At 44.6% G+C, this 25191-nt stretch overlaps 1 protein-coding gene and 2 long non-coding RNA genes across 4 annotated transcripts in view; 2 read left to right on the forward strand and 1 right to left on the reverse strand.

Annotated features, from left to right (window-relative positions):
- LOC137474800 (uncharacterized) overlaps positions 1-23047 on the forward strand; it is a 42449-nt gene extending 19402 nt beyond the window's left edge. Inside the window, exon 3 of one of the 2 annotated variants that reach the window (XR_010999501.1) lies at positions 22778-23047. This is a non-coding gene — a long non-coding RNA (uncharacterized lncRNA). Of the gene's footprint in view, positions 1-1837; positions 5879-22777 lie in introns of those variants that run through there. The other variant, XR_010999500.1, reaches the window with a different exon arrangement.
- The window catches only part of LOC137474798 (potassium voltage-gated channel subfamily KQT member 1-like), a 407224-nt gene continuing 396326 nt past the window's right edge, over positions 14294-25191 (reverse strand). The window contains exon 16 of the mRNA XM_068191686.1: positions 14294-15474. Within this exon, the coding sequence (XP_068047787.1) occupies positions 15319-15474 (156 nt within the window). The 3' untranslated portion in view covers positions 14294-15318. The remainder of the gene's footprint in view (positions 15475-25191) is intronic.
- Positions 16998-19866, forward strand: LOC137474801 (uncharacterized). The gene is made up of 3 exons (XR_010999503.1): positions 16998-17157; positions 18213-18297; positions 19498-19866. It is a non-coding gene; the product is annotated as an uncharacterized lncRNA (long non-coding RNA).

The following is a 25191-nucleotide window of genomic DNA, read 5'->3' on the forward strand; positions in this document are numbered from 1 at the left end:
TTAATAACCAAGTAATTATCATACCAATAACTCTAATGAAAAACACAAGGTCGTGCTTCTAGAAGATTGTGTTTTGCAGAGATGGAAAGAGGTTTTGTGGGGTCCATTGCCTTGGCTTACAGAATACAGTTTCTAGACTGAGGAATCCAGCAATTACTGAAGCGAATGTTCACCTGATCTTGGCCTCTGCAGCTCTGCCTCCACCAATAAAAGCGACCTTAGAATGACCAGGGTGAGGAAAAATGCTGATGTGCTGGAAAAAAAGAACACCTACCCCTCAATTTCTTTGTGGAGCTGTTTTCCTGTTCAGGCACCTCTAGAAAAAACCATTCCCATGTTTGTATCTTATTTGAATATGTGCAAAGGGTCACTTCTTCCACTCAGAGGCAATGGAACATCTACAACAAACAGCAAAATTATCAGGACACCAAGAGCCCTCTTGTTCATTGGTGAACCTTTTCTCAGACCATCATGTTGGCCTTCTGTGTTTTCCCAAATCTCTGATTCTTAAGTTTTCTTTGAAATACTAGGTTTTACACTCCTGAGACAATTTAGGTTGGCATGCAAGTTGCTGAGCAGATTTTCATTAGCTCTGGTTTTTATCTAGTTCATTATGGATGAGCTAAATTGCATATGGACCTTTGCATTCACTCCTTTAGTTTGCAAACTCCAGGGCAGGCAAGCGGCACCTTGCTTTAAATAAACTATATTTATATTGTCTGGAGTCCTACTGCAAGGAACTGAAAGGAATGCTCTGTTTATCCGATGATTAAGGCTTATTTCCCTCTTTCCATGACTGGATGGTTGGTCCTATACTTCCTTCGGATGCTTGGCCCCAGCTAAAACTGCACGACAAGTGCTTCAGTAGATAAATTGTCCCCTCAAAACATAAAGTCTAGAGATTCCCAGTTTTCTCATGCTGCCTGGTATTTTGAATTTTGTACAAAGTTCTGTGGAGTCCACCAGGATGAGAATTTTACTCTGGGTTTTACAGCTTTCTTGAGAGATTTTTTTAATACATCTTTACATTAATGCATTTGAAAAATGCTGAAGATGAAAAGTTTTGTAATTTTTGAAGCAGAGCTACAAAGATGTCTTACACTTTTTTTAAACTAATAATTGGGCAAAAATATTGAATCCTTAGACTTTCCTCATATCTGAAATTTTATGGTGAAACCAGGTGGGACAAATTGTCTCTCAAGAAGCATCTTTCTGTCACTGGTGACTGAGTGCTTGATTTAGAGCAGATGCCCAGCTTTTAAATAGATGGCTCAAAATAGGTAAGGCAAATATCCCCCCCCGCCAAAGAAGGTTTGTGATCAGTTGAAGCTTTTGCATGACTATGAAATGTGTGTTACATTTTCCATTGCTGAGATTTAAAAAAAAATACTGGGAAAATAAAATACCCAATAACTGTATAAATGATAATAGCCTAGAACAACCTTGCAAACCACTGGCTCATTGAACAAAACATCATCTTACAGTTCTTGTGTGGTGGTGATTCATCTATTTGCTTTCCTTTCAAGATGCAGCTGCAATAACAAGGCATATGTGATTTTAATGTGAAACCATAATCTGTCAGCCCTGAGAACCAGGGAGCAGGCCCATATAAGAGAAGTAGCTCACCCTAACAATGATAAACATGTCAAGATACAGAAATCACTTCTTCCCTTACAAATGAGAGAAAGATGTCATGTAGTTGGAGATGTCATGCTATGCTGGGACGAACAAAATTCCCACAATTAATCATACCAAATACATTATGTAGTAGTTGCTGCCTGAAGACAAAGGAGGAATAAATACTCATGTAAACATGCCAAATATGAACTCTCCACAGATGTTTGATTGCTGTTCCACATTTAGCATGAAGCACAGACATACGTGGAAAATTTGCTCTACATCCAAGCAGAAGAAGAGCTTGGAAAAGGCCTTATGATGCTGCTGGAGCCATGGCTGGTGTCTTTTCTAGGCCCCTTAGGGGACTGCTTGTCAGGAGCTCCCCATTTTGCCATTTTCTTGAACTAGGCCTGCAGTGGGGCCCTGGTTGAACAAGAAATGTCTGGCTGCCAGTGCAGCAGCTTAGAAACTGAAGTGAGTTCAAAAGTTCCTAACAACACTTCCAAACAAGAACTTTGGGAAGACAATGCAAAAGCACCATGCATATTTGCTGGAATAAAAAACCAAAATAGCTTCAAACTGGGTTTGTGATTCCTCCCTGACTTGTATGTTTACTTTTCGGTAATATTGATTCCTTCTGATCTTCCAGTGCCTTTCCTTCATTGTACTTGCTCACCAGTGAATAGCTCACTGGCAGCAATATTAGTAGCATAAGAAAATGTTACCGATAGAGACGACTTGCATGGAGGATTTTCACCTTGTGAATAAGATTTTTATTTAATCAGAAAACCTAATTTGGAGACTTCAGATGATATACTGTGTGTGACCCTGTATGTGGTGACGCCGACTGGTCATGGCATGAATTCTGATATCATAACAAATGTTCGCCAAGCAGTGCAGAGGCATATGATATATCCTGAAAACAGCTCAGACATGAGATCGATACATAAGATTAGGAAGCCATAACCTCTAGGTGACCCATATGGAAACAAGAGCAAGGCTAGATTCAGTGAGTAAAATGCTGGCTGAGATCTAGCTGTAGCAAAGAGGCTTTGCACTGACTTAAGGCTTGCCCTGACTGTTTTTTACTGCTTCTCTTTGATTTCTTGGTCAGCAGCAAAGTTTCCCTTCCCATGACCAGCAGTGATTTGGGAGTGTAGTTGAGGAGGGCTTTTGAAGACACTCCTCCCTTGGCATCTGCCAGGGGTTCTGTGGCTGTGTTGGTGCCTTTCAGTCTTTGGCCTGGATTTCCTTCAACTGTGTCCCTCTGTCCTTGTGAGAGAGACAGCTAGGAATGGCAAAGGCTGCCCCCTCCGTTTCTGAAGTGTGTATTCCATGATGGGATGCTCCCCTAGTTGCCATGAGATCCCAGAGATGAGCATCCTGCACACGCATACCTAGAGTTACACAGAATAGACCTTGATTTCTGCTCCTTATGGTGGCCTGCTCAGTAATTTAAGCTCTCCCAGAAGGAAAAACTGCTTTTTGTTTCATGTTTTCCATGGGGAGCTCTTGCAGAATTAGGAGTGTGGAACAGCTCACTCTGAAATAGCTGTGCCAGGAGTCATTTATTTCAGGGTAAAATTTGGTTTTTGTTTTCTTTGTTTTTGTTTTAATACTGTGGAAAAAAAATCCTCTTTCCATAAGTAGCAGCTAAACACAGAAATCTTTTACAGTCCCCCCCATACAACTGTAATAAAATTTGCATGAGAGAAGAAGTTGTGCTTGTTCATTTGGTGCCCTTTATACCCCCTATGGCCTAGAGCAAGCACATCTGACAGCAATGATGAGCTGTGGATATGGGAATAACAGTGCTGTGAAATCTTCCCCAAAACAACAGCATTTGTGGTCTGATTCATAACTGCAAACTCTCTGGTGTGGGATCCATGGCATAGAAACTGACTCCAGGCTTTAAAAACTGGTTTAAGTTTAGAGTTGTGTTGAATGTGGGAATCCATATTAGGTGTGATTCCTTGAGCAGGATCAGGCCAGCAGACAAAGTGTGATGGATGCCCCACTTCCTTGGAAGAATCCACAGCCTCAGCTGCTACAGCAGCTACCGTGAGCTGTGGGCATTTAAAAATTGTCTCACTAAAGATGTGGATGGAGGGTTGAGATTTTCCAGAGCCTTTAAGAAGTGCTATATGAGGCACTTAGATTCCTGTGTTATTAAGATGCTTTTGAAGTTTTTACCCAGGAGAAACTAATTTTAGGCACCCACTTTTGAGAATCTCAGCCAGAAGGGAAACAAACCACTGATAAAAGTTAGAGAGAGTCTGTTTTGGAAACCTACCCACAGTTATTTACACGTCTGTGTATTATCTTGTGTTGGTCACCAGTCTTTTGTATGTGTATGTGTGGTTTGTTTGTGTTTTGTTTTGTTTTTTTTACAGTGCACCTACCACAAACCTCAACTCAAATACACCCCAAACACCCAGGCAGTCCTCAGCATGTTGGGACATCGTCCAGGGGGGAATGTTTTGTAGAGGAGGAGCAGGCAGGATTTAAGCAGCAGTCTCCTGATGCACCGATGCACAATGGGCTGCCGAAGGTTACCTGCCTCAGTGCTCATCTCATGGCAAGTTCACAGCTGCTCCCTGGCTATTGAAAGTGATGTGGTGAGTGCTCAGTCTCAGAGCCACCAAAGGCAGTGAAGAAATCTGCTATTGCAGAGAAACTTGACTTTGACCCTTCCCCATAACTAAGCTCCTTTTTTTTTTTTTTTTTTTTTTTTCTTTACATTCTTTCAAGAATTGTGAGGCCCCACAGACTTGAGGGAAAATTCATACAGCTCAGGTCATTCTATCAGTCTGTGCAGCCATTCAGTCAGTAATAAACACTCTAGCAGGGCAGTGATTACTGGAATAGTAGGGGGCATTCTAGCCAGCAAGCCTCATGAAAATGATAGACAGTTGCTGAAATCAAGAGAACTACAAAGCAAAAGAACAAAAGCATAAATAAGAGAATCAGTAGGCTGGGCTCAGAGACGTGACATACTAAGTGCTGTGCCTCCTATAAATTTGGTGAGTTGATTTACCATAGCAGGGCTTTTCAGTAAAGAAAATTAAAACTTCAGGAGGGCTCTTCAGTTCCAAGAAAAAGCACCAAGAGAAACATACCCTTTATGTCACAACAGCTGACTTGGTATTAAAAGCATTGATACCAGTGAATGAGCCTGGAAGAGGCTTCAGACTCTCTCAGTCCTATTAGGGTTTAAGAGCACCAGTGCCAGATCCTGCAGTTCTTGCTTGAGCAAAGCTCCCATTGATGTGTTCTTAATCTGGAAAAAGTCAACATGGATATTTATGGAGCTGTAGTGCCTAGGGGCTCTAATAAAAACTGTGCTAGACATTGTACCTATATTTAGTAGCAGCCAGTTCATGTCTCATAGAATTTGTGGTCTGCATAGACAAGACTGATAAAGCAGATACGGGGTAGGAATTGCTGTTTTTCCTGTTTTACAGAAGGGAAGTGAGGGTTGGAGATTGCAGGGGGATTTTCAAAGCCACATAGTGATGTTGAGTATTTATTTCCCGTGCATTTTAAAGGGAACTGGACGTCCAGACGCCTTTGTGGTGTTGAAAGGCTCAGCCGAACACAGGCATCCCAGTTTTGGCGGGATGACGGGAAGTCTGTGAAGGATGTGTAATTAGTTTAGACCTAGACATTCCAGGCCAGTCTGCCACACCAGAAACATCAGTTTTTAGAAGGAGTTTGCCTCAAGTTAGGGCTGTAGAATTCTGACCTATGGACAATAGCTGCTGCCAGTGCATGTGTGTAAAGCCATAATGGTAGAAACCAGAGTGAGAAGGAAAAGGGAACCCTCATATCCTCAGCTACTCTGAAACCTCCTTTATCTTTGGTTCAGGTGACTGCTCCTTCTTGCCTTTTCAGAAGCCACGTGAACCTAACCAAGGCTTGGATGTGTCATATCTGGATACCTGAGCCCAGTTTGGTGAGCTGTAGGGAACTCTTTTAAGGGAAATTTGGCAGCTGTGCTCGGAGCTTCTCAGTCCATAGAAGCCTCACCTGTCACAGGGACTTGCAGGCCAATGACAACCACCATGCCTTGGAAAGAGACCAAGAAGGCCAAGAAAAGAGCTGGGAAAATTGAAAAGGGTTCAGAAAAAAGTTCACCAAGGGATCTGAAACCTATGAAATCTGCCTTGCATTGGAACTCATCAGAAGCTCCACATGTTTTACTCAAGGGAAGACTGCAAAGTGATTTGGTAGAAACATCTGTGAGGGCAGTGACTTCTAACAAAAAGCAAGATGATTTACTTTATCTGATTCCTCTCTGTAAGACTCTGTGACTGAAAAATGCCTTTGGAAAAACTTGGTCACAAAATTTAATTTATTTTGTGAAGGATTAATTTCACCACTAGAACAGGAGATTGTCCATCACCGAAAGACTTGACAGCAAATCTGAACCTTTTCTCCAAGCTGTGGCCTTAGCCAGGCATGATGATCACTGCACTTTTAAACTTTTAAGTTGAATGGAAGTTTGTTTATATGTGAGTATTGTATATTTAAAAAATCTGATAAAAATAACAGCAGAATAATAGTAATAGTAAAAGTCTGATGAGTTAACAAAAAATGGGGATTAGGTGCATGAGTGAGAATAATGAACTACACTGGTGTGTGAATACAGAGTCACTGGATTTTTATTCTGCCTTTTTACTGTGCATTTTGCTGCTCCAAAAATGCCCACTGTCTTTAGTGAAAAAGCCTTTGATCCTAGACGAAAAAGCAAGACTTGCCCTTTTAATGCCTTCCTTCCCCTTCTCCCAGTGGGTCATCTGGAAGACAGAAGAATGGCAGAGTTTTACCGCAGGGGGAGAGGGAGAGAAAAGGCAGCATCCCTCAAACACCCACCCAGCACCCCATGAATACTGAGGGAAAAGCAGGGATGCTGTGTGCTATCAGTTGCTGGTTCCCCTCCACTTGCCTCCTCCCCACCTGTTCCAGCCCCTCTGGAAGTGTGAGGTGGGATTTCAGGGAGTGGTGGGGTCCTTGGGTGGGTGAGGTGGAAAAGCTCACACAGCCAGGATAAAATGTCCAGGTGCATGGAGTGAGGAGTAAACATAAAAAAAAAGAAAGAGGAAAAAGAAGAAAAGGCTCGTGTGTGCATGCACACAAATCAATAAAAAGTGTAATGCATCTTTCTTTAATTAAATCCCACCCCGAATTAGCTGGGCAGCCCTGACCTCTGCCCCTCCAGTTTGCTGACTGGCACAGCTGTTAGTAAATCACCTGCTGGGGCCACTCTCCGGGGCTTTAAAGGTCATCTGTCAGTCACTGCTGGGGAGAGATAAAGAAGAAAAACAGAACCAAAAAAGGCTGAGGTGAAAAAAAAGGCACTTTATGAAAGCAAAACCATTTGAGCGCTCCAGCTTTTCCAATGTTTATGTTTCTGGCACCTGGGGGTGGGGGGCATTTTATTAATCCAATTTCCCTGACTCTTTTGTATGCATTTTGCCAAGTTTTCAGCTACTTTTATACTCCTTTTGTTTTAAGCTTTTCTTCCCTGTAGGGAATACAAATAGCTTGAGCCTGGATTTAGTCCTGTGCAACTGGGTCCGTGTCAGTGACACCATGGTTTCTGCTGGTCTCCTTACTCCCATGGACATCTCCTCTTCTCACACAGAGCAGTCAGCCCTCATACCCTTCACTCCCTGCTCCAGCTTTTGCCAGGAGCAGCCAGAAGGAGCTGTGCAAGCTCAGCCTGGTCTTTCATTTCCAGCAGCCCGTGGCTCCAGGTTCTCCACAGCAGTCCTTCAAACAGGGCTGCCTGTTGAAGGGCAAAGGCATGATTTCACCTAAACTGGGGAGCAGGGTGGGTGGAGGGGGGAGCACACAGAGTAGCTCCATCCCAGAACATGAAAGAGCATGATTGTCATAGGTGATTCCTTGCCACAAACCACTCCTTCAGCTGTTTATGCTTGAAGGGATAAGCTGGTTTTATGCTTATTCAACACTTTCCCTGTCACCTTAATTTTCAGCCTCACGCAAAATGTTGCCAGTGAAAATGATGTTATTTTTGCAAAATGGGTACATGGACAAGGCCCAAATAATCTAGGAGTTTTTCCCCACCTGATAATTACTGACATATTTTCAATAACTTACCATTTTAATTCAGCACTGAACATGCAGCAACATTGTCAGACATTGATCCAAGTCAGGCAGAATGTGCAGATTCTTCTGCAGTTGCCTTTGTTTTTTGCTTTGGGCTCATTCATACATTAAACTCAAGGGAAGCTTAGGGATCTGAGGACCCACTCAAAGTAGTGCTATTTGCAAAATCGATTACAGTCACTGGGCACCTCTGTGATGTCTGTCTCTAGTTGTGTCTAAACTTGGGTTTTCCATGGGATGAAAACTACTGTCTGCCATGTAATATATGGGTTTGAAGGTGACTGGGAAATTTTTACTCCAATTCAGAGCTCCAGTAAGGTTAGTGAAACCATGGGCTTTTTTAAACCTACCAACTGCTTATTCAGACACGTGGTAAGAGAGCTCAAGCCAAATTCATCCATGGCGTAAGTCCATGACTCCAGTGGGTTCATGTCTGCTTTGAATTTCGCCTGCTTTGAGCACAGACCCATCAAGTGCAAAACCTCTCAGTGGTCTCTGTCTGCAGAAATATTCCCTCTTTTCCCTGATGCTCTTCCATGGGAAGGAATGACTGTAGCCTGCCAGCTGCAGCTCTTTGGGCTAGTTCTGGGTTGATGCTGAAGTTTATTGCCAGCTTTCCTAAAGCAATAGCCTTCCTTATCTGGAGGACTGGCTTAACTGGACTGTGGTGTGGGGAATAACATGATAACACAGAGGGAAGAACACATCAGCTCAGTAAAAGGGACACACATGGCTCTGAGGATGGAGGCTCGGTTGCTCTCTTACAGCACTCTGCCTGTCATCAGCCAAAGCAGCAGCTCCCTGGGAGTTGGCCAGTGGGGCTGGTGGAGTCCAAGAGTGATAGCACTCATGGTGTAGCCAAACTGAAGAGTTTGGCACAGCACTGATGTGTAACAGGAGCCGTCCCTTGCTCTTCTTGGCCTCCTGACCTGCTATCAAACAAATGGAAACTTGTACTTACAATACCAAGCATTAGAAATAGAAAGGAGGGAAAAATCAGTAGCTGGCAGGATCATTTGTTTAGGTTGGAAGAAATGAGCTGTTTAGTGTTTCAGAAAGGGGAAAATTCTCAGCAAAGAAAACAAAGGGATTAAGGACACTGAATCAGGCAATTGTTCTTCTGCCACAGTAACTGTGCACAAGTGGTCCCCTTTCCCCCTCATGTTGATGATACAAACCCCAGTCCCTCCACCATGAACACTGGCTGCTTGAAGGACCTTGGTGACCAGGGTGCTAACAAGGGATGTGACAACCCAAGGTACACAGCTGTAAAGAAGAAAAGCTGCATTTTAGCTAAGCATAAGTAATGCTCAATAGGTATTTTTGAAATGTGAATTTTCCCCTCTAAGGCTGAGGTGAGTCTCAGGCAAACGCTTCAAGGCATTGTTGTTGAAAATTATGATTCCTTGGTTAAAGAAAAAACAACCTTTGCCTGTCTGATTGGCCAGACAAGATACAGCAGTTACATTAATCACAGAGTTCAAAAATTCCCTTCCCCTCACTGCTTATGTCAGGTCAGTCCCTTGCACGCAGTTCCACCCACCCCAGGGGGAGATCAAACAACATAATGAAGATGAGTTAAAATTCTGTTCACAAACCCACATGTGCCAAATCCAAGCCCTGAGACAAACGGGTGTTCAGCCAGGAATCCAAGCAGAGACACTGTACTTTTACAGAGTCATTTGGGAGCCACTGTAACCCACAATGAGGGCTAAACACGAGCTAGTAAGTGTTTTGGCAAAACAGCTCCCTGTAGGGAGGATGCTCTTGGCTGTTTCTCTCTTTCCAGTCTAACAGGCACAGTTTGCTGGAAGACAGGGAGGGAGCTGTAGGGAGCACATGCACATCCCCAGCAACAGGAATCCAGTCCAGAGCTCGGGATCCTCTGGAAGTTAGAAAAGGATGTGGGAAAAGGGATAATGACCATTAGTTAATTTGACTTTTTTTCTCTCTTTTGGTGTCTAATATTTCCAGCTACCTTGGAGTGTCTTTTAACTAACAGCAGAGATTGCTTTAACTGAGAAAAGAGGTTGCTCTTCAGGCTGGTTGAGAGGGACTCAAACCTTTTCCTACCATGGAGATAACACAGTACCATCTTGTCTAGCTCTGCTGGCTGGGCTATGCTGCAGCTAGAAATGATGTCTGAGAAAGATCTACCCCGGGCCCTTCACCAGGCTTTTCATTGGCCATTATAATGATTCTAGCATGTACTCCTTCAGAATATTAAATAATGCAGTTTTGATGTTTGGGATGCTTTAGCCGGTGGCATTTTACTCCCTAAACCACGGTTTTCTTTTTAGACACATTGTTCAGATTCTTCAAAAGAGTGCTGAATGAGCTGTGCTATTTAGGGCTGCATGATATACAGCACGTCCCAAATGTATTGTCAGACCAGACCCTTCAGGGCTTAGGTTGGGAACATCAGTGAGAAGAGAAAACTTCTTGAGCTACTGAGAAAAGAGGCACCAAAAGAACCCTGCTCGTTTGCCTTAGCTACTGAACTGGGAATGTAGTGGTCCTGGTCCTACAGAGATTGGAGGAACTTCCAGCACAGGTTCCTCTGGTGATACCACATCAAGGCAGTTGGATGGAAAACATCCAGGGCTGCTTGACAGGCCCACTTCTGAAAGGGGCAGCTGTGTCTGGAGAGTCTTTTCTCACTTTTTACTCTCCAGAGATGAAGAGAGTGTTCCAGATGAGGCAGCAGATTTGTGATCTGTCACTCATATCATCTGTTCTGGGGGCACAGTTACCTTTTCTTGGGAATGAAAACCCCCAGCTGATGGAAGTTGAACTTTTAACTCCCTCACTGCTGCAGCCTTATTATACACAGGACTTTAATCCCACCCATCACTTAAGAAATATCACCATTAAAGATCTGAGTACACATTTAGAGATAAGATTGGTTCATGATATTATTACTGACTATGTAATTATGGAAATGAGAAAATAATCCCCTTGGGCTTTGTTGCAATGACTTCTGAGCATCTTGCATCATCACAGGCAGACAGCAGACTTCAGGATGTCATGCATTATTAGAAGGAATGTGGAAAATCTTGTTTGGGTTGATGTTGATATCTCTGGTAAGAGAGGACACCATGTATCTTCCACAGTGAAACTGGATCGGGTAGAAAACCATGTGATCTTTTTGGAAAAAAAGGTATCTCATCTTTACTTGATCTCCTGCACTCTTGTCTTTTGATGCACTGGTGAACTGCACTCCTGACAGCTGCCCCTGCTGATCCTGTGGCCTTGGGAGACCTTGACTGCCTGGGCTGTGCCTCTGTTTTGAGTCAAAAGGTGAAGGGGGGCCACTGCAGACGTGGCTGTGCACTGCTGACAACCTCATGGGCTGTGTCCATTCATGGCATTGTCACTGTTCCACTGGTGTGAGAGGACCTGCTGTAGGAGTGACCTTGCTGAGTGTTCCCTGCTCAGCAGCTGCACTCCCATACAGCAGAAATGAGTAGAGTGAATACCAGTGAACAGTGTCAGTACAAATAGAGATAAAAGCACACACATGGACTTACCCTAGGAATGTTTTCTGTCATTTTGGCTTGTGTTACAGCCACTGTCAAGGGGGAATTCAAGGTAGCATGTGTGTTTTTACATGGGGGAACAAGCAGGACTGCTGACCAGTCAGCCTCACCTTAGTGCCCAGTAAGATCATGGGACAGATCCTTCTAGAAGTCCTGTTGAATTATATGGAAGACAAGAAGGAGTTTAATGAGACTGAACATGACTTCAGCAAGTGCAGTCATGCCTGACTAATCTACTTACCTCCTACAACAGTGACAACTGAGATCAACTACCTGGACTTCTTCAAGGCCTTTGATAGACTCCCCCTTGACATTGCTAGTTCAGAACTGGAGAGGTATGGATGGAAAGTTAGATGGACAAGGAATTGTCTAGACGGTTGCATCCAAAGAGTTTCAGTTTACAGATCAATGTCAAAATGGAAACCAGCAATGAGTGACTTGCCTCAAGGGTCTGTCCTGGGAAAAAAACTACTTAATATCTTCCTCAGTGGCCCAGTCTGCGGGATGGAGTGCCTCCTCAGCAGGTTTGTAGGTGACAACAAGCTGAGCCAGGCATGGATGGGCTTGAGGGAGGGGATGCCATCCAGAGGGACCTGGACAGGCCTGAGAAGTGGAACCATGAGAAACACATCAAGTTCAAAAAGGCCAAGTGCAAATGCATTAATATACAGTTTGTATGCCTGTACCAAACCATCATTGCTCAGAAGAAGGGTCAGGAAGTGTCACCACGTGGTCACATCAGTGCTAATTCTGTGTACTTTTCCCCCTGGGCAATCAGAAAGATTTTGCTGGATGGCAACTTCTGTCTGTGTGGAGATTTTAAATATGGCTAAGCTATGTTGCTTGAATTTTTTTACCATTAATCTCTTCATATGGTGTGAAAAGGGTGTCTCCCACCAGGCTGCTTCCTTCCTCCTGCAATTTGTTCAAGCCACACCCTCATCTCCCCATTCTAGCAAAGGGGAGCATCCTGCTCCCAGGTCCTGCCACACTGTGGTGTCCACAGTGCCAGCTGTAAAGTGGATGAATGGCCAGCACTGCTGGATTTTAAAACCTGTGAAAGTTCAGGCTCTGGTCTCACTCAAGACTTGATGGGAAAACCCTGGCTTGAGTTTAAAAAAGACATGTGTGCGCACACGCATGCATATGGACAGTCTGGCACACATTCTGTTTTTCTGGAGGGACCGCTGTGTGCCTCTTTATCTTCTCCTCCCACCCACTCATCCCTTCTGACACTCACCATTGCTGTGACAACTTGCATTCTATTTAGCTGGATTTTCCAGGCACTTCAGAGTAGTAGGTGTTGCTATATATATAGTGCCTAAACACTTCTGTTGAGGCTGAAGAGTAAGTAAAACACTGTTGCATTACTTAGTCCACCAAGTGATCAGGATATCACACAAATATCTGCAGTGTTGCAGAAGGAAATGTCACCTTGTGCTTGCCACAACCATCCCTGAGCTCTTCTGCTGAAAGCTGCACTGCTCCCCTTAAGAACCTCTGTGGCAAAAGGATCTCCAGGCAGATTTATTTTCTTTTACCAGTGGCTGATGAAATACTGTTAACCCTAATTTGGTGTCCAGTTGCCCATTTAGCTCTGGCTGGCCACAGTCAGGGATGTTTTATGAAGGACCATTGCAGAAGCTTATGACCCTGACGGAAACCCAGGAACAACTCAATGATCTGGCAATGATTATTTACTGTTTTTCCCATGTTACATGCTGTATTTGGTCATGTTCAGTAACTCTGCAGTAATCAGACAAGATGGAATGGTGGCTTGTCAGCTGATTTAATTAAAACCACATTGTTTCTTCTTTTTTTCTTTTTTATTGCCTCTCACACATCATTAATATTCTGTCTAAGACGCGCCTGCAATCTAAAGATTGAAATCAGTCTCATTGTGCTCTTTCCAAGCTTGAATTCCCAGACATACAAACCTGGGAAAGAGTTTTAAAGGGACAGGTAATAGTTAGAAACGAATTTGATTACTTTGAAATGGACCACTCATTTGTCCAAATAAATGCCTATTAAGAGACCAGTCTTTCAGGTTGCCTTTAAATGCAATGCAGGTTTGGCTTTCACGGATATGAGTGGGAATAGAATATATTTAGGATTTCCCAGGAATCAGGTCTTTGCTCTGCAGTCTTTTGCTTATTCAAATTGTTGGTTATGCAAATATATTAAAAAGACTCGAGTAAGTAACACTGCACCCATTATAGTTTGGTTTATTATTTAGGTCTTTAGCAGCAGTGCTGTATTTTCCCTTTTCTGAAGTGCCAGGTAAGATCAATTTCATGGTGGCAGTGTTAAGGAAACTCCCCAGTCAGACCATTCCCTCTGGGACTCTCTGGCAGTGGCACTCCCAAGGTCAGAGACTTTCTGGGACTGAAGGCCCTTCCTTGGCTCCAGTGACCGACGGGGTCCTGGCTCCCCACACACCCCACTCACATCACACCAGCTTTGCCATGGCAGAGGTGGCAGAGTCCCAGATGTCTCATTCCATAAAGCCACTTGTTCCTGGGGCAGTGACACAGACACAGCTCAAGCTGCTGCCTCCAAGGAGGGACCCCAGCAAAGGAAGCCCTGGGATTTTATCCCATCACAGTCTCCCCATGGCCAGTCCCACTCTTCCTCCCAAGTCTTCGGCTCCTGCCCCCATCTCCGTGTCCATCCACCTCGCTGCCATCACTCGTTTTGGTCTCCCTTGTTGTCCAAAATGTCGGGAATTCTCGGCTGCTGCTGTGACTCAGTGTCCATTCACCTGGCTGGCTTTCACCTGCCTTTGTGCCCTTTGTCATCCCAAAGGTTGGCAGTTGATTCTCTTGTCCTGGGCTCCCACCCAGAGCTCAGCCTGTCCTTCAGTCTGCATTTAAATCTGCATTTCAACCTGCATTTCCATCTGCAGTTTGTGAGCCCAGCTACCTGTTCCTCAACAACAGCACGTCAGCCAGCACGTGCACTCGCTTTACAGCCAGATTACAAGGCAAAAAGTAATTCTAGCATTTAAAATGATATACAGCAGTTTATTTAAACAGCGATTAACTTTCATCAACAGTGCGTGTTTTCTTTAAGGAACCCTGTCACTCTCAACCACAGCTGCAGCCCTCCTGCAGCACCCTGCTACTCGGTGGCTTTAACCCACTTTCACAGATAGTTCATCGCCAATTACCATACAGGTTCCTTATGTTAAAATTAAGGCAACTGGAGTCAACAACTGCTTCTGAATGAAGGTAAAAGCTTGAGAACATTTTGCATAACAGTCATCAGCGTAGCTGATAACTATTACAGTGTTCTGGTGAAGTAAGCCTACGCAGATCCTATCTCTCCTGCCTGTCTGTTCCAACATGCATCTCATCTCACTGGCAGCCCTTTGCTTTAATTAGCTGAAGTCTCTGCTTCAGCCTTTCATATGTCAACCAGCCTGTGTACACTTCCATATTTTTAATCAGTAGTCTGTTGTCTTTACTTTGTCATTCGCACTAGCATATAAATCTGCCCTTCTTATGATCCTCACTGCTTGGTAGAAGTCAGAACATGCTGTTTAATTTTCCTGTTCACTGATTTCCATTTGTTTCATGTTCAAATGCTGGCTCCTTTCCCCCTTTCAGGCATGCTGTGAGCATTAAACTTAGTGATTAAATGCCAAAAGAACAGTTCTTTTCTCCTTCTGTGCCCACAAATGGGTCATCCTAACCCTGGCTGGGATGCTTCCCTTGACAGCATGCCCTGTGCCTGTGCACTCAGCCTGAATGGGGCTGGGGGGATGGGAACTGGGCTGCCGCGGGCTGGCAGAGTTAAGCTAAAGATGGCTAAAATAAAACAGGTGCAGAACTTATGTGCTCTCCTAAGGTCGCGACTGGCTTCTTGCTGTTTCTTCTCTTTTTTCTTTTTTTCTATTTTTTTTTTCCTCATTAATCTACTACTGCAGAATATTTCATTTCACCCATGACACAGATGAAGACACCAAGACTAACAAATACTCGGACGTGGAAGAGCGAGAGGGTCACGTGTGGCTGTCCACTGGCTTTCACATTTTCTGGGTCACTGGGGGGGACTCTGTGGGTGTCTGTGGATGTCTGACAGGTGGGGTGGCTGGCCCTGGCATCTGTGCCTGGAGCTGATCCCCCAGCTGAGCCTGGAGTGTGCTCAGGATGTCATCCAGCTTCTGGTCCATCTGCATGACCTGTTAGGGAATCAGAGAGCAGAAGAGCTGTCAGATGATTGCAAATGCTTCTGGTGAGAGGCATTCCGAGACCAAAAGCAAGGAAAAAGCCTGGCAGGGAGCATGGACATCTGAGAGCCACCCTCACCCTCTCCCTGAGTTTTGTCCAGCCTGCTGCTCTAGAGCAGATGACACTGCAAAGTCACAGGGAAAATGGCAGCAGAAGGACAGACATTGCTGGCCCGAGGACTCAATTCAACTATTTTGTCTCTCAGCCTTTTCCCAGGGTTGATGATGATGCATCCTGCAAATATCTGCCCTGAAACTCTCCTACACTCTTTGGTTTATTGTGAATGTTTTTTTCCCAGTACCTCTCCCAACCTTCACCACCCTTGGTTGTAGGACATCATGCTTTCCATGACTGTCCTGGGAAATGAAACGGCCTCCCCTCCCTTCAGACTGTAAATAGATGCCTCAGTGATACATGTTACAGTCAGAGATCCTACCAGATATGGTGTTTATTCCCATGCATTCTTAGGAGGACAGCCTACTAAAAACCTCATATTAACACTGACTTCATTAAAAAAAAAAAAAAAAAGAACAGCCATTCTGTAGGAAGACATGTGAATTCCTTCTCTCATTTCTTTGCTTTCTAGCTGAAATTTCTCAGCTGTAGTCCCTAGTAGAGGAGTCTTTCCTAATTGTTATTATCATTATCATTATCATTATCATTATCATTAAGCAGGGAAAGGCAAATATGAATTTTTAAAGGGAAGCTGCACTCATGCTTCCTAGTATTTTTTAAGTTCGGATCTTTTTTTAGGAGCACATAGCCGGCATTATCCCTTTGTGCTGGTAGGGCTTGCCTTCACTGCAAATGGCTCCCATTTGCCTCAGCATCACCCAGTGGGACAGGCTGGGGGCCATGGGCTGCTTGACTTTGCTCCAAAGGCAGAACTATGGCCAGCATCATGTAATCAGCTGGGATCACGTCTAACGATGCTTGAACACAGTGCAGCTTTGTGTTATAGATGAGCCCAAGAAAAAGGAGCATTTTGAAGAACATTGAATGGTTCACTTTACAGTTATCTGCTTTGAAACTATGAGCCTCTACAAACTGTGATCTGTCCCAGTGGGTCTAATAAACTTTGATAGCAAACCTTTTAGAGTGATATCAGATCTAAACTGAGCTTTCATTAAAAAGGGAGGCAGAGAGAATGAGAGAGAATGATTCCAGCCTTTTTCTGTGCAAAGATAACTTTGGAAATAGTCATTGGCACTGTGGACTGAAAGCTTAGCAGGCTGAGATTGCTTTAAAAGCCAAGGCAAGGAAAATCACCTTATCCGCTTTTGCCTCTTCTGTCTCTTCTCACTCCAAGTGTTGTCTCCCCTGTGGGCCCCCTCAAACCTCAAGGTACCAGGAGCTTATTCATGTTCTATCTCTTTGGTAACCACTGTTCTCTCCTAAATACAACCTGCTGGGGAAGAAGTAGAGAATCTCTGCTACATCATAGAGGGAGAGACCTGCTGGTCTCTTTTCCATTCCTATATCTACCACTGCTAGCTTCTGGGAGAAAAGCCCTTCTCCCTCCTTCTGTTTAGGTGTGGGTCTGGGTTATCTGAGGCAGTGTTTACAAGCAAGAAGGGAGTGTTTAGGACATGGACTGGACAGCAGAGACCTTCACTACAATTTCTGCCTTCCAGGTGCATGGCCAGCACTGCCTGAGCGGTCAGTCACTGACAAAAGCACTGACATTTCTCTGTCTCAGGCACAACAGCCCCAAATTCTGCTCAGCATTGACTTGGCTGAGAGTCTGAAAGTCACTAGTAGTTTAAGGGTTAAGCAGCATGGAATTAATTTGAAAACCACAGCCTGTATTTTCTCCTCCATTCTTGAAAAGCCTGTTTGGCTGATGCTGGTAATGACTCAACAGAATCTTTCTTAAGCAGAAATGTTGCTGCAGAGCAGAAACTAAAGCAGAATTAATGTATTGCAATAGGGTATAAAGAAGTGTAGCCAGGGAAATGGGATCAGGCAGATGAAAGCCCTTTTTGGGCTTTCTTTTGTGAGGCTTTGTTGATTTTGATCTGCACGCTTTATCTTAGATAAGCTATGCCTGCATATTCCGTATCATTTAAACTCTGCTGTATTTCTCTGTATTTTGCCAGATCAGTGGAAGAATGTGATGGGGATTTTTTTTTTTTCCAGGAGAAAAGGGAGGTGGAGAATATTCATTTGTATGGATGGAAACTGAGAAATCCTTATACAGGGGAGTAGATTACACTACACTTCTGTCACACCTTCTTCATGAGGATCAGTAAATATTTCCTGAACACCAGCAAAGAAAACTGCATAGTTCTCCTATGTCAACCATACATGGGAGGGTTTTCATTATAATTTTTGAGATTAGAAGCAGGAACCTGCAAAATTAAGTGGCCCATAGGAAGATGTAGTCAGCACCTTGTGGAATTGGAGGATTTTAAAGAAGGGTCTGATTTGGAGGCTGGTTAATTCTGATCAGGGAGTGGCAAAAGAAGAGCTATGGACACTTGGCCCAAGGCCAGTAGGATGACTTGCAGGGTTAGAGGAATTTTCACGTGGGTGAAGGTTTTTTCCACAGGAGGGTCCTGGTTTCAGGTTTCTCCAAATCCACCTCATAGCTCTTACTTTCCCTAAGCCCAAGGAGAAGTTGCCTGTTTTGAGCAATACCCCCAGGCAAGCACTGAGAAAGGGTTAAACAGAGCAACGTGTTTTTCAGATAAGTAAAGTGAGAAGCCATCCAGAGCTGGCTGCAGAGTTTCCAGAGAGATGTGATATGGCCCTCTCTGGCTCGGTGGAGACAGGTGAGCTTGGCAGCTGTCCATGGGCAAATGGCAACAAAACTCCTGTTCTCTCACATCACAATAGCGCTCTGGAGATGATCTATAAAATTGTTAAAATGCTTTTATATCCTTTCAACTGCCCTGTAGAAAGGAGACTTGCAAAAGCAGTTTAAAATATTGCACTGTTGTTATTGGGACTGTGAGGTGAACTGAAGGAGTGTTGAAATGTGTATTTATTCTAACATCCCCCTGTGAAAGGGGGCTGGACTCCATGGTGACATGCAGGACTGTTAGAAAAAGAAGAAAAAAAAAAAAAACCAAAAAAAACCAGCCCTGCCACCAGCTCCAGCGAGGCACAGCAAGCCACAGAGTCGCTCAAACCATGGGGCTTAAGGTGTCCCTTCCCTTCAACTTGAGCACCAGACTGGCTTTCAAAACCCATGGGCTGTTTGAGGATACTTTTGAGCCTCTGTGTGAGCTGGTGATGCTTAAATACCTCTTTTTACCTCAGTTGACTCCTGCTGCAGCAAAGGCTTGTGGAGAAAGACCCCACGAATGGCAGCAGGACAGATGAAGAGGGCTGGGTCATAATGGGGGTTTGCCACATGCTGGACAGATTCCTAGCTCCCATAAGAGCTTTTTTTCCTGACATATTTTGTACACACAGACCATAAACAAAATGCATGTGTTGAAAACAGTCAGAGTAGCCACATGGTGTCCCCCAGCTCCTGTCACTTTAGGTCAGAAAAATCCCTCCCCATGTTGGTTTGGTGGCACCCCTAGGTTTTGTCTGTCTTTTTAATATGATTTATGGAGACTGGGAAAGCCAGTAGCAATTATGTGCACAATACACTGACTTTAACTATTTCCAGAGAGGCAGCAGAAGGGGAAGATGATTTGCTGGAGCACTGGGGTAAATCTGTAAACCCACAAACACTCTCACATGTTGCTAAGTCAGTGAAGCTTTGCACCAAAAACTTAACCCCATAGATTATATAAAGCCGCTGTCACCTCCTGGAGGCTCTGCTCTCTCCCTCCCTGCCTTGGTGCAGTTCATCCTGCAGCACGTCCAGGCTACTGGTGCCAGTAATGCAGCATGAAATGCAGGGGAAAGAGGGGGCAGCCCAATTTGTGCCACCAATCATAATGTCATGGAGCAATAGCACCTTCTGCTTTTGGTTGAGCTGGATTGACTCTGGCTTCCCGTTTGCCTCGCTGCAGTGCACAAAGCTGTGAGCCCACAGGACAGCCGAGGGTGTCCTGGCAGGGCTGGAGGATGGAAGAGGTACCGTGTGGATGAGCCCCATCCCCTGCTGTCAGAGCTGCTGCACAAGGGGCGCTTTGTCCTGGCAGATGAGATAGCCAGACCTCCCCTCCTTGCCATGCAGCCCTCGTCCCACAGCAAACTGCAAACCTAAGCAAGGACAACCCAGAACCCCCAGAACCCAGAGGAACCCAGAAGCTCAGCAAGACCATCCCCAGGGGCTTTGCTTGGTGGTGTGATATTTTCCAGCTGACACTGCAAAGTCAACCCCATCTGGGGCCATGAAAACATTATATCCCAGCCCAGGGCTTCCAAAGCACCAGAGTCCTGAGTTCAGCCCACTGAACACCCCTTACTCTAGCAGTGGCCTAACTCTGTGCTCTTGGCTTTACCGTTTCCTCTGTTTCCAGTCCTTGCTGCAGCTCCTGCTCCTGAGGTAGCTCTAAAGAATCAGGATCCACTCTCTGCAGCTCTGGCTTAAACACAGCTGCCTGGAGGGTTTTAACACCAACTGCTTGGAAAAGAGCTGTTTGATAGGTAGGATTTATTTTGTATGGATAGAAGTGTGCATATGAACCTTAGTCTGCCATGAGATGTTTCTACCTGTGGGTATGTGTTTCTGATGCTCCCAGCTTGTTATTTGTGATAGGTGACCTAAGGTCAGTTTGTAGGAGAAAATGGTGTTAATGTAGTAAAATCAGATGTGATTTAGTTGAACTGGTGCAATCAATTTTATGAATGCTTCCATTTCTGACTCATGTGACACACTGATTTAGCTTAAGCTCATTATCCAGAAATTTGTATCATTTTCACATATTTACTAGGTCTGTCACGTGATGTTTCTTCTCATTCCAGATGGTGGACTGATTTGATTAGATCCCGTGTTTAGCTTTATATGCACATCTGTTCTTGTAGCTTCTCTCTGCCTACAGTTACACCCAATTATTCAAATGAATTGACTATTATACACTTCAAAGACTGAATTGTTTATTTTAGGATTTGCTTTATTTTTTAGCATGTGGATTTATTGCTGCCCAGAGACTGCTGATTCTGGGAAGGGACATCTTTTGTCTACAGCACTGCCTGCAAAACTGCCTCCCTCTCACCTTGCTTGTGCTGTCAGAGATATTGGACTGAGGTGGAATCCACTGAATCCACGGAAACTTTTTTCCCCTTCAGCAAGGCCAGATAATGTCAGTGTTGACGTAGCCTGTTGGTAGCTGTGAGGAAGCCAGTGGCCACACCAGGCACAAAGACTGGGACTAGCTTGGGGAGATTTCTCTTGTGCAAGGTGTGGCTCTGGAGCAGCCTCTGAGCCTGCTCCAATGAAGTGCTTATGGATGTGCTTGAAGCATGTGAAAAGTCTCTCTGAGTTCACCAAATATTTAAGTGCTTTGCTGGAGCGGAGCCAGAATGGTCAACAGTTTGAAGGATTATACCTTTAGGATAAGCTTTTGGAGGATCCTAAGTACTCATACACACATATGCCCAGAGATATATCTACACCACCATTTTTCAGGCCTCTGAGAAGTAAAAATGTCATCTATCATGACATCCTTCTGGAAAAAAACCTTGGCATTCAAAATTACCAGAGAACTAGCATCTAGTGTTTCTTAAACAACAGGAAGGCTTTGATGTACAGGATCCCATTAACTGGCTGGTTTTGGGATGAGTTGTGACGGAGTTCAAATTGGCGTCAATTCTACAACGATGTTGTAGAAAAAAAAGCAGCACTGCCAGGTGACACAGACACAGGGAAACACAGTGTGACATCAAGTGTCCTGTAGCCAACTACCAGCACTACCTGGCCCAGCACTGAGCTGTGCTCCCCTTGCTGGGCTCTGCAAACAACACAGAAACACCAGCTCAAAAACACCAGCTCCACACCAGGAGCTCTTGCCAGTAACCTCAAAGGTCAGGTAAACAGGTTCATGAGTAGAACCTAAATAAGGTCCACTTCCATGGCAGCCTGTTGTTCTGGCAGATCCAATTCTTCATGAACACAAAAAAAACCAACCAACCAAACAAACAAAAAAAACCCCAAAAAAACCCACCACCAGACTGCCTTGTTTGACTTATTCCGTGTACCCCTTAGCAGAAACCGGCTGTTTATTTTCATTCCATGAAACTCATCTAGATAATGCCACCATTTTCCAGGCCTCCCTTCCTTTCTCCCAAACGTCCCCACCCATTCTTAGGTCAGGTGTTACAACCTCTATTGGCCTAGGGTATGGTAATCTTTATTTTAAGTATAGCTTAATTTATTTTGGTTTCCATCTACCTTTCCTGTTAAAATGAAAGCACAAAGTCTATCCCTCTGCCCTGTGCTCCTGGGGTATTTCCTGCCAGTACCCTCTCAGTGAACATTTTATTTTTGTATTTCCCATGCCACAGTTGCACTGATGAAGCTCCCCAGTAAGACCCGTGTCTGTGGTTGATGTTTCTGGTGTAAGATGCCTTTTGCTTAATTGCTAAGCAACTAGCACAAGTTTAGCCCTGCCTTTCTAAAGCGGACCTGGTCACCACACAGATTATGTGTTACTGCTTAGGGGAAGGTATGATTTATTTTTTTAAAATGAATCCTTTTTTCCTAAACAAATGAGGTTTTGTTGATAATATATCTGTGTGTATATTGCTATGGCAGCTTTGGATTAAGCTGGCCAACTTCAGACACATTTGCAAGAGAATCCTTACAGATAAAAAGTTCATACAGATTTCTGAAAGTCTGGCACTTGTGCAGAAGACAGACATCCAAATTAGTGCCTCTTTGAAGGAAGGGCAGAAGAGGAAGGTGAACTGTATTATTAGACCCCAGAGAATCCACACAGGATGCCCTGACCACAGGAAAAGCTTTATTCAGCTCTTGCCCCTTATTAGCCTCGGATAATCAACCACAAAATAGAAAGTCACAGGAAACCAGGCAGCAAAATTTCTACTGCTCCCAGAAGTACTTGTTTCTGGCTCAAGAAATTCAAGTGGTGCCACTCTTTGAGTGGACACAAGGGTACCTTCCCACAGCTGCCATTCCACAGCAGCAGCACCCGGCCGCCGGCTGAGCTGGACTCCTGTGAGAGCTTGTCCCATTTTAGCTCTTTGCACGTGCACCTGTCTACCTTTGTGTCTGCTACCAGGGCTTTCTGATGTTTGGAATTTGTTCCCCCCAGTAGGTGAATGGGACTTTGCAGAACTCTCTGTCTCCTGAGCCATGCACATAAATGGATATTTTTATCGTTGCAGGACATTTTGTTCCTCACCCTCCTCTGGATCCTGCTCAGATCCTCCCTGTAATCTTGCCATCTCTCCTTGTGACAAGGCTCCTCAGCCACACCCGGGATGACGCACTGCCGTTTCTCAGCTCCTTGCATTGTGTGGCTGCAGGTCCTGCTGCAAAGCCAGTGTGGAGACAAACAACAGGCAAAAATAACAGAACCAGTCTGGCCTCAAAAGTGTATCTGCAGCCTCTGTGAGTCACACTGCAATTTCACAATAAAGCCACCTTGTAACTTATGCTCCAAGATGCTGATTAATTTAATTTTTAAATCTCCAAACAATACTGGACAGAGAAGAACAATAAAATGAAAAAGCAGCACGGAGTACTCCAATGGTGCCAAAGGAGCACTGAGAAAGGAGTGACCTTAAGCCTTTCACTAGATGGGTGCAATAACTCAGCATTTTAGACGGGTGTGATGGACTTGGTGTTTGCATCTCACCTAACCCTTTGAATAGACAGTATCAAGCCTTCAATTTGGCTTTTTTGAGCTCAAACAAATCCCCTCTGTGAGAATGACATCTAACCACACCAGCCTCATGGCTAGATAGGGTTCACCAATTCCTGCAAGGGGGAGGTCGCTTTGCACTGTTTATTTTCAGCTTAGTTGCAAGAATAACTTGCTGATACTGAACCCAGTGGGAGAATTCCCTTAATCCAGCCCTGCTGACCTGACATACCTGATGGACTGTGAGTGCCAAGGTAATTTTCATGCTCTTTATCACAGCTGTTGATACACAACTGCTCTTCGTTCACACACACACACACGCGCGCGCGCACGCACACACACACAGACACAGAGATCCCTGCTTGAAATTATCAGCCCATCTTTACTTATAGGGTGGTGAGAAAGGCAAAGCGAGAGGGAGTGTTGTTATTGGGAGGAGCACAGGCATTATGGTGATGGAGATTTAGATAGTAAGACATGTAGGTACTAGAAAAGTTCCAGGCAGTTTTTGTAGGACTTGACCAGGAGCTCAGAAACCCAAGATCCAGTCTACACCCCAGGCCAACCTTTGTGCATTGAGCACAAGTCACTTCCTGGATGAGCCTTATCAATATTTGTTAACCATGTGGATCACATAACCTGTCATTTCCTGTCTTTCTGACATGAAATCACTTTAAATTGGATTGGTTTCAGTCTTGAAACAAAACAGAAGACACAGACCAACAAAAAGGTAAGAGTAATCTAATATGGGCACTTAAATGTTGGCTATAGGAAGGAAGGAAGTTGTGTTGGAAAAAGATCAGTCCCAGTTGGCAGAGGACCGGATGAGAGAAGATGGTGGTGGTACTTCGCCTTTCTCAGTGTTGGCTCTTTGAGGATTGACATGGACACAGCAGAACAAGGTTGCAAGTGTGGTGTGCTGGTTGTGCCAGGAGGAAAACGGTGACCAGGAAGCAAAAGGATAATTTTCTGGGGATCAGAGGATGTCACTGGGAGGCCACTGTCTGGACCTCTCTTTTCAGCTTACACCATTTTAGCCAAACCCTGTAGCCAGACTAAGGGCTGGTCTGTGTGCAGATTTGCGCTGCTGTCAGAAAAACCAAGCTCACAACACACCCTGGCCATTAGGGAGCCTGTCCTGGGCCCTCATTTTGCTGTGCCCTTTTCAGTGAAAGCAATGCAGGAAGCCCAGGAGAAGCTGACTTGTGAGGGTCTTGGGAAGTGAGAGCTGGGCCTTTGCACCATGACCTGTTGAACAGGTCAAATGAAAACTTCTGCCCTCGTTCCTTCTCTGCTCAGCATGGGACAAGTCCCTGGGGTTGCCTTTACACAACACACTTACTGAAATTCCCACAGCCTCTGAAGGTGCCACAGGACTTTGCACAATGCTCACGAGGTGGTTGGAGGGAGAAGCTGCAGAAATACAGGGTAGCGTTACGTATTTAAGTAGACGGGATTACAAAACACCATTGTTTCCTCATTAAAACACAGAAACCCAAAGCAAGTGAAATATTATCAGGTAGTGCTGATTGAGGGTGTAGCAGTTCTGGATTTGGGCTGACTCAACATGCTTTGCTGAGCCCTTTGATTTTAGCCTGTCTGGCTTATCTGTCATTTGATGGATTTTACTGGCTCACTGGTGTATTCCAGCACTGCCACACATTTTTAATGAGTTCTTGAAAAGGTAATGGCAAGTGCGTGGACTCTGGACTGCCTTGTCCAGATTTGGGGCCACAGTGCCCTGGTGCTGAGGGTCTGTTCAGTCTGAGGGTGTGTCCGTTCAGTCACACCAAGCCACAGCATTTGATCCCAGATCAGCAAAACCCACAGGCATGGACAATGTAGGAAAAACAACAACACAGCAAGGAACAGTTCATGACTTGATCTGGGATTCCTGAGCACCTGGAAGGGCCTGAGCAATGTGTGGGGTGTGAC

The sequence above is a fragment of the Anomalospiza imberbis genome, chromosome 5, assembly GCF_031753505.1.
Source record: "Anomalospiza imberbis isolate Cuckoo-Finch-1a 21T00152 chromosome 5, ASM3175350v1, whole genome shotgun sequence".
Taxonomy (NCBI): domain Eukaryota; kingdom Metazoa; phylum Chordata; class Aves; order Passeriformes; family Viduidae; genus Anomalospiza; species Anomalospiza imberbis.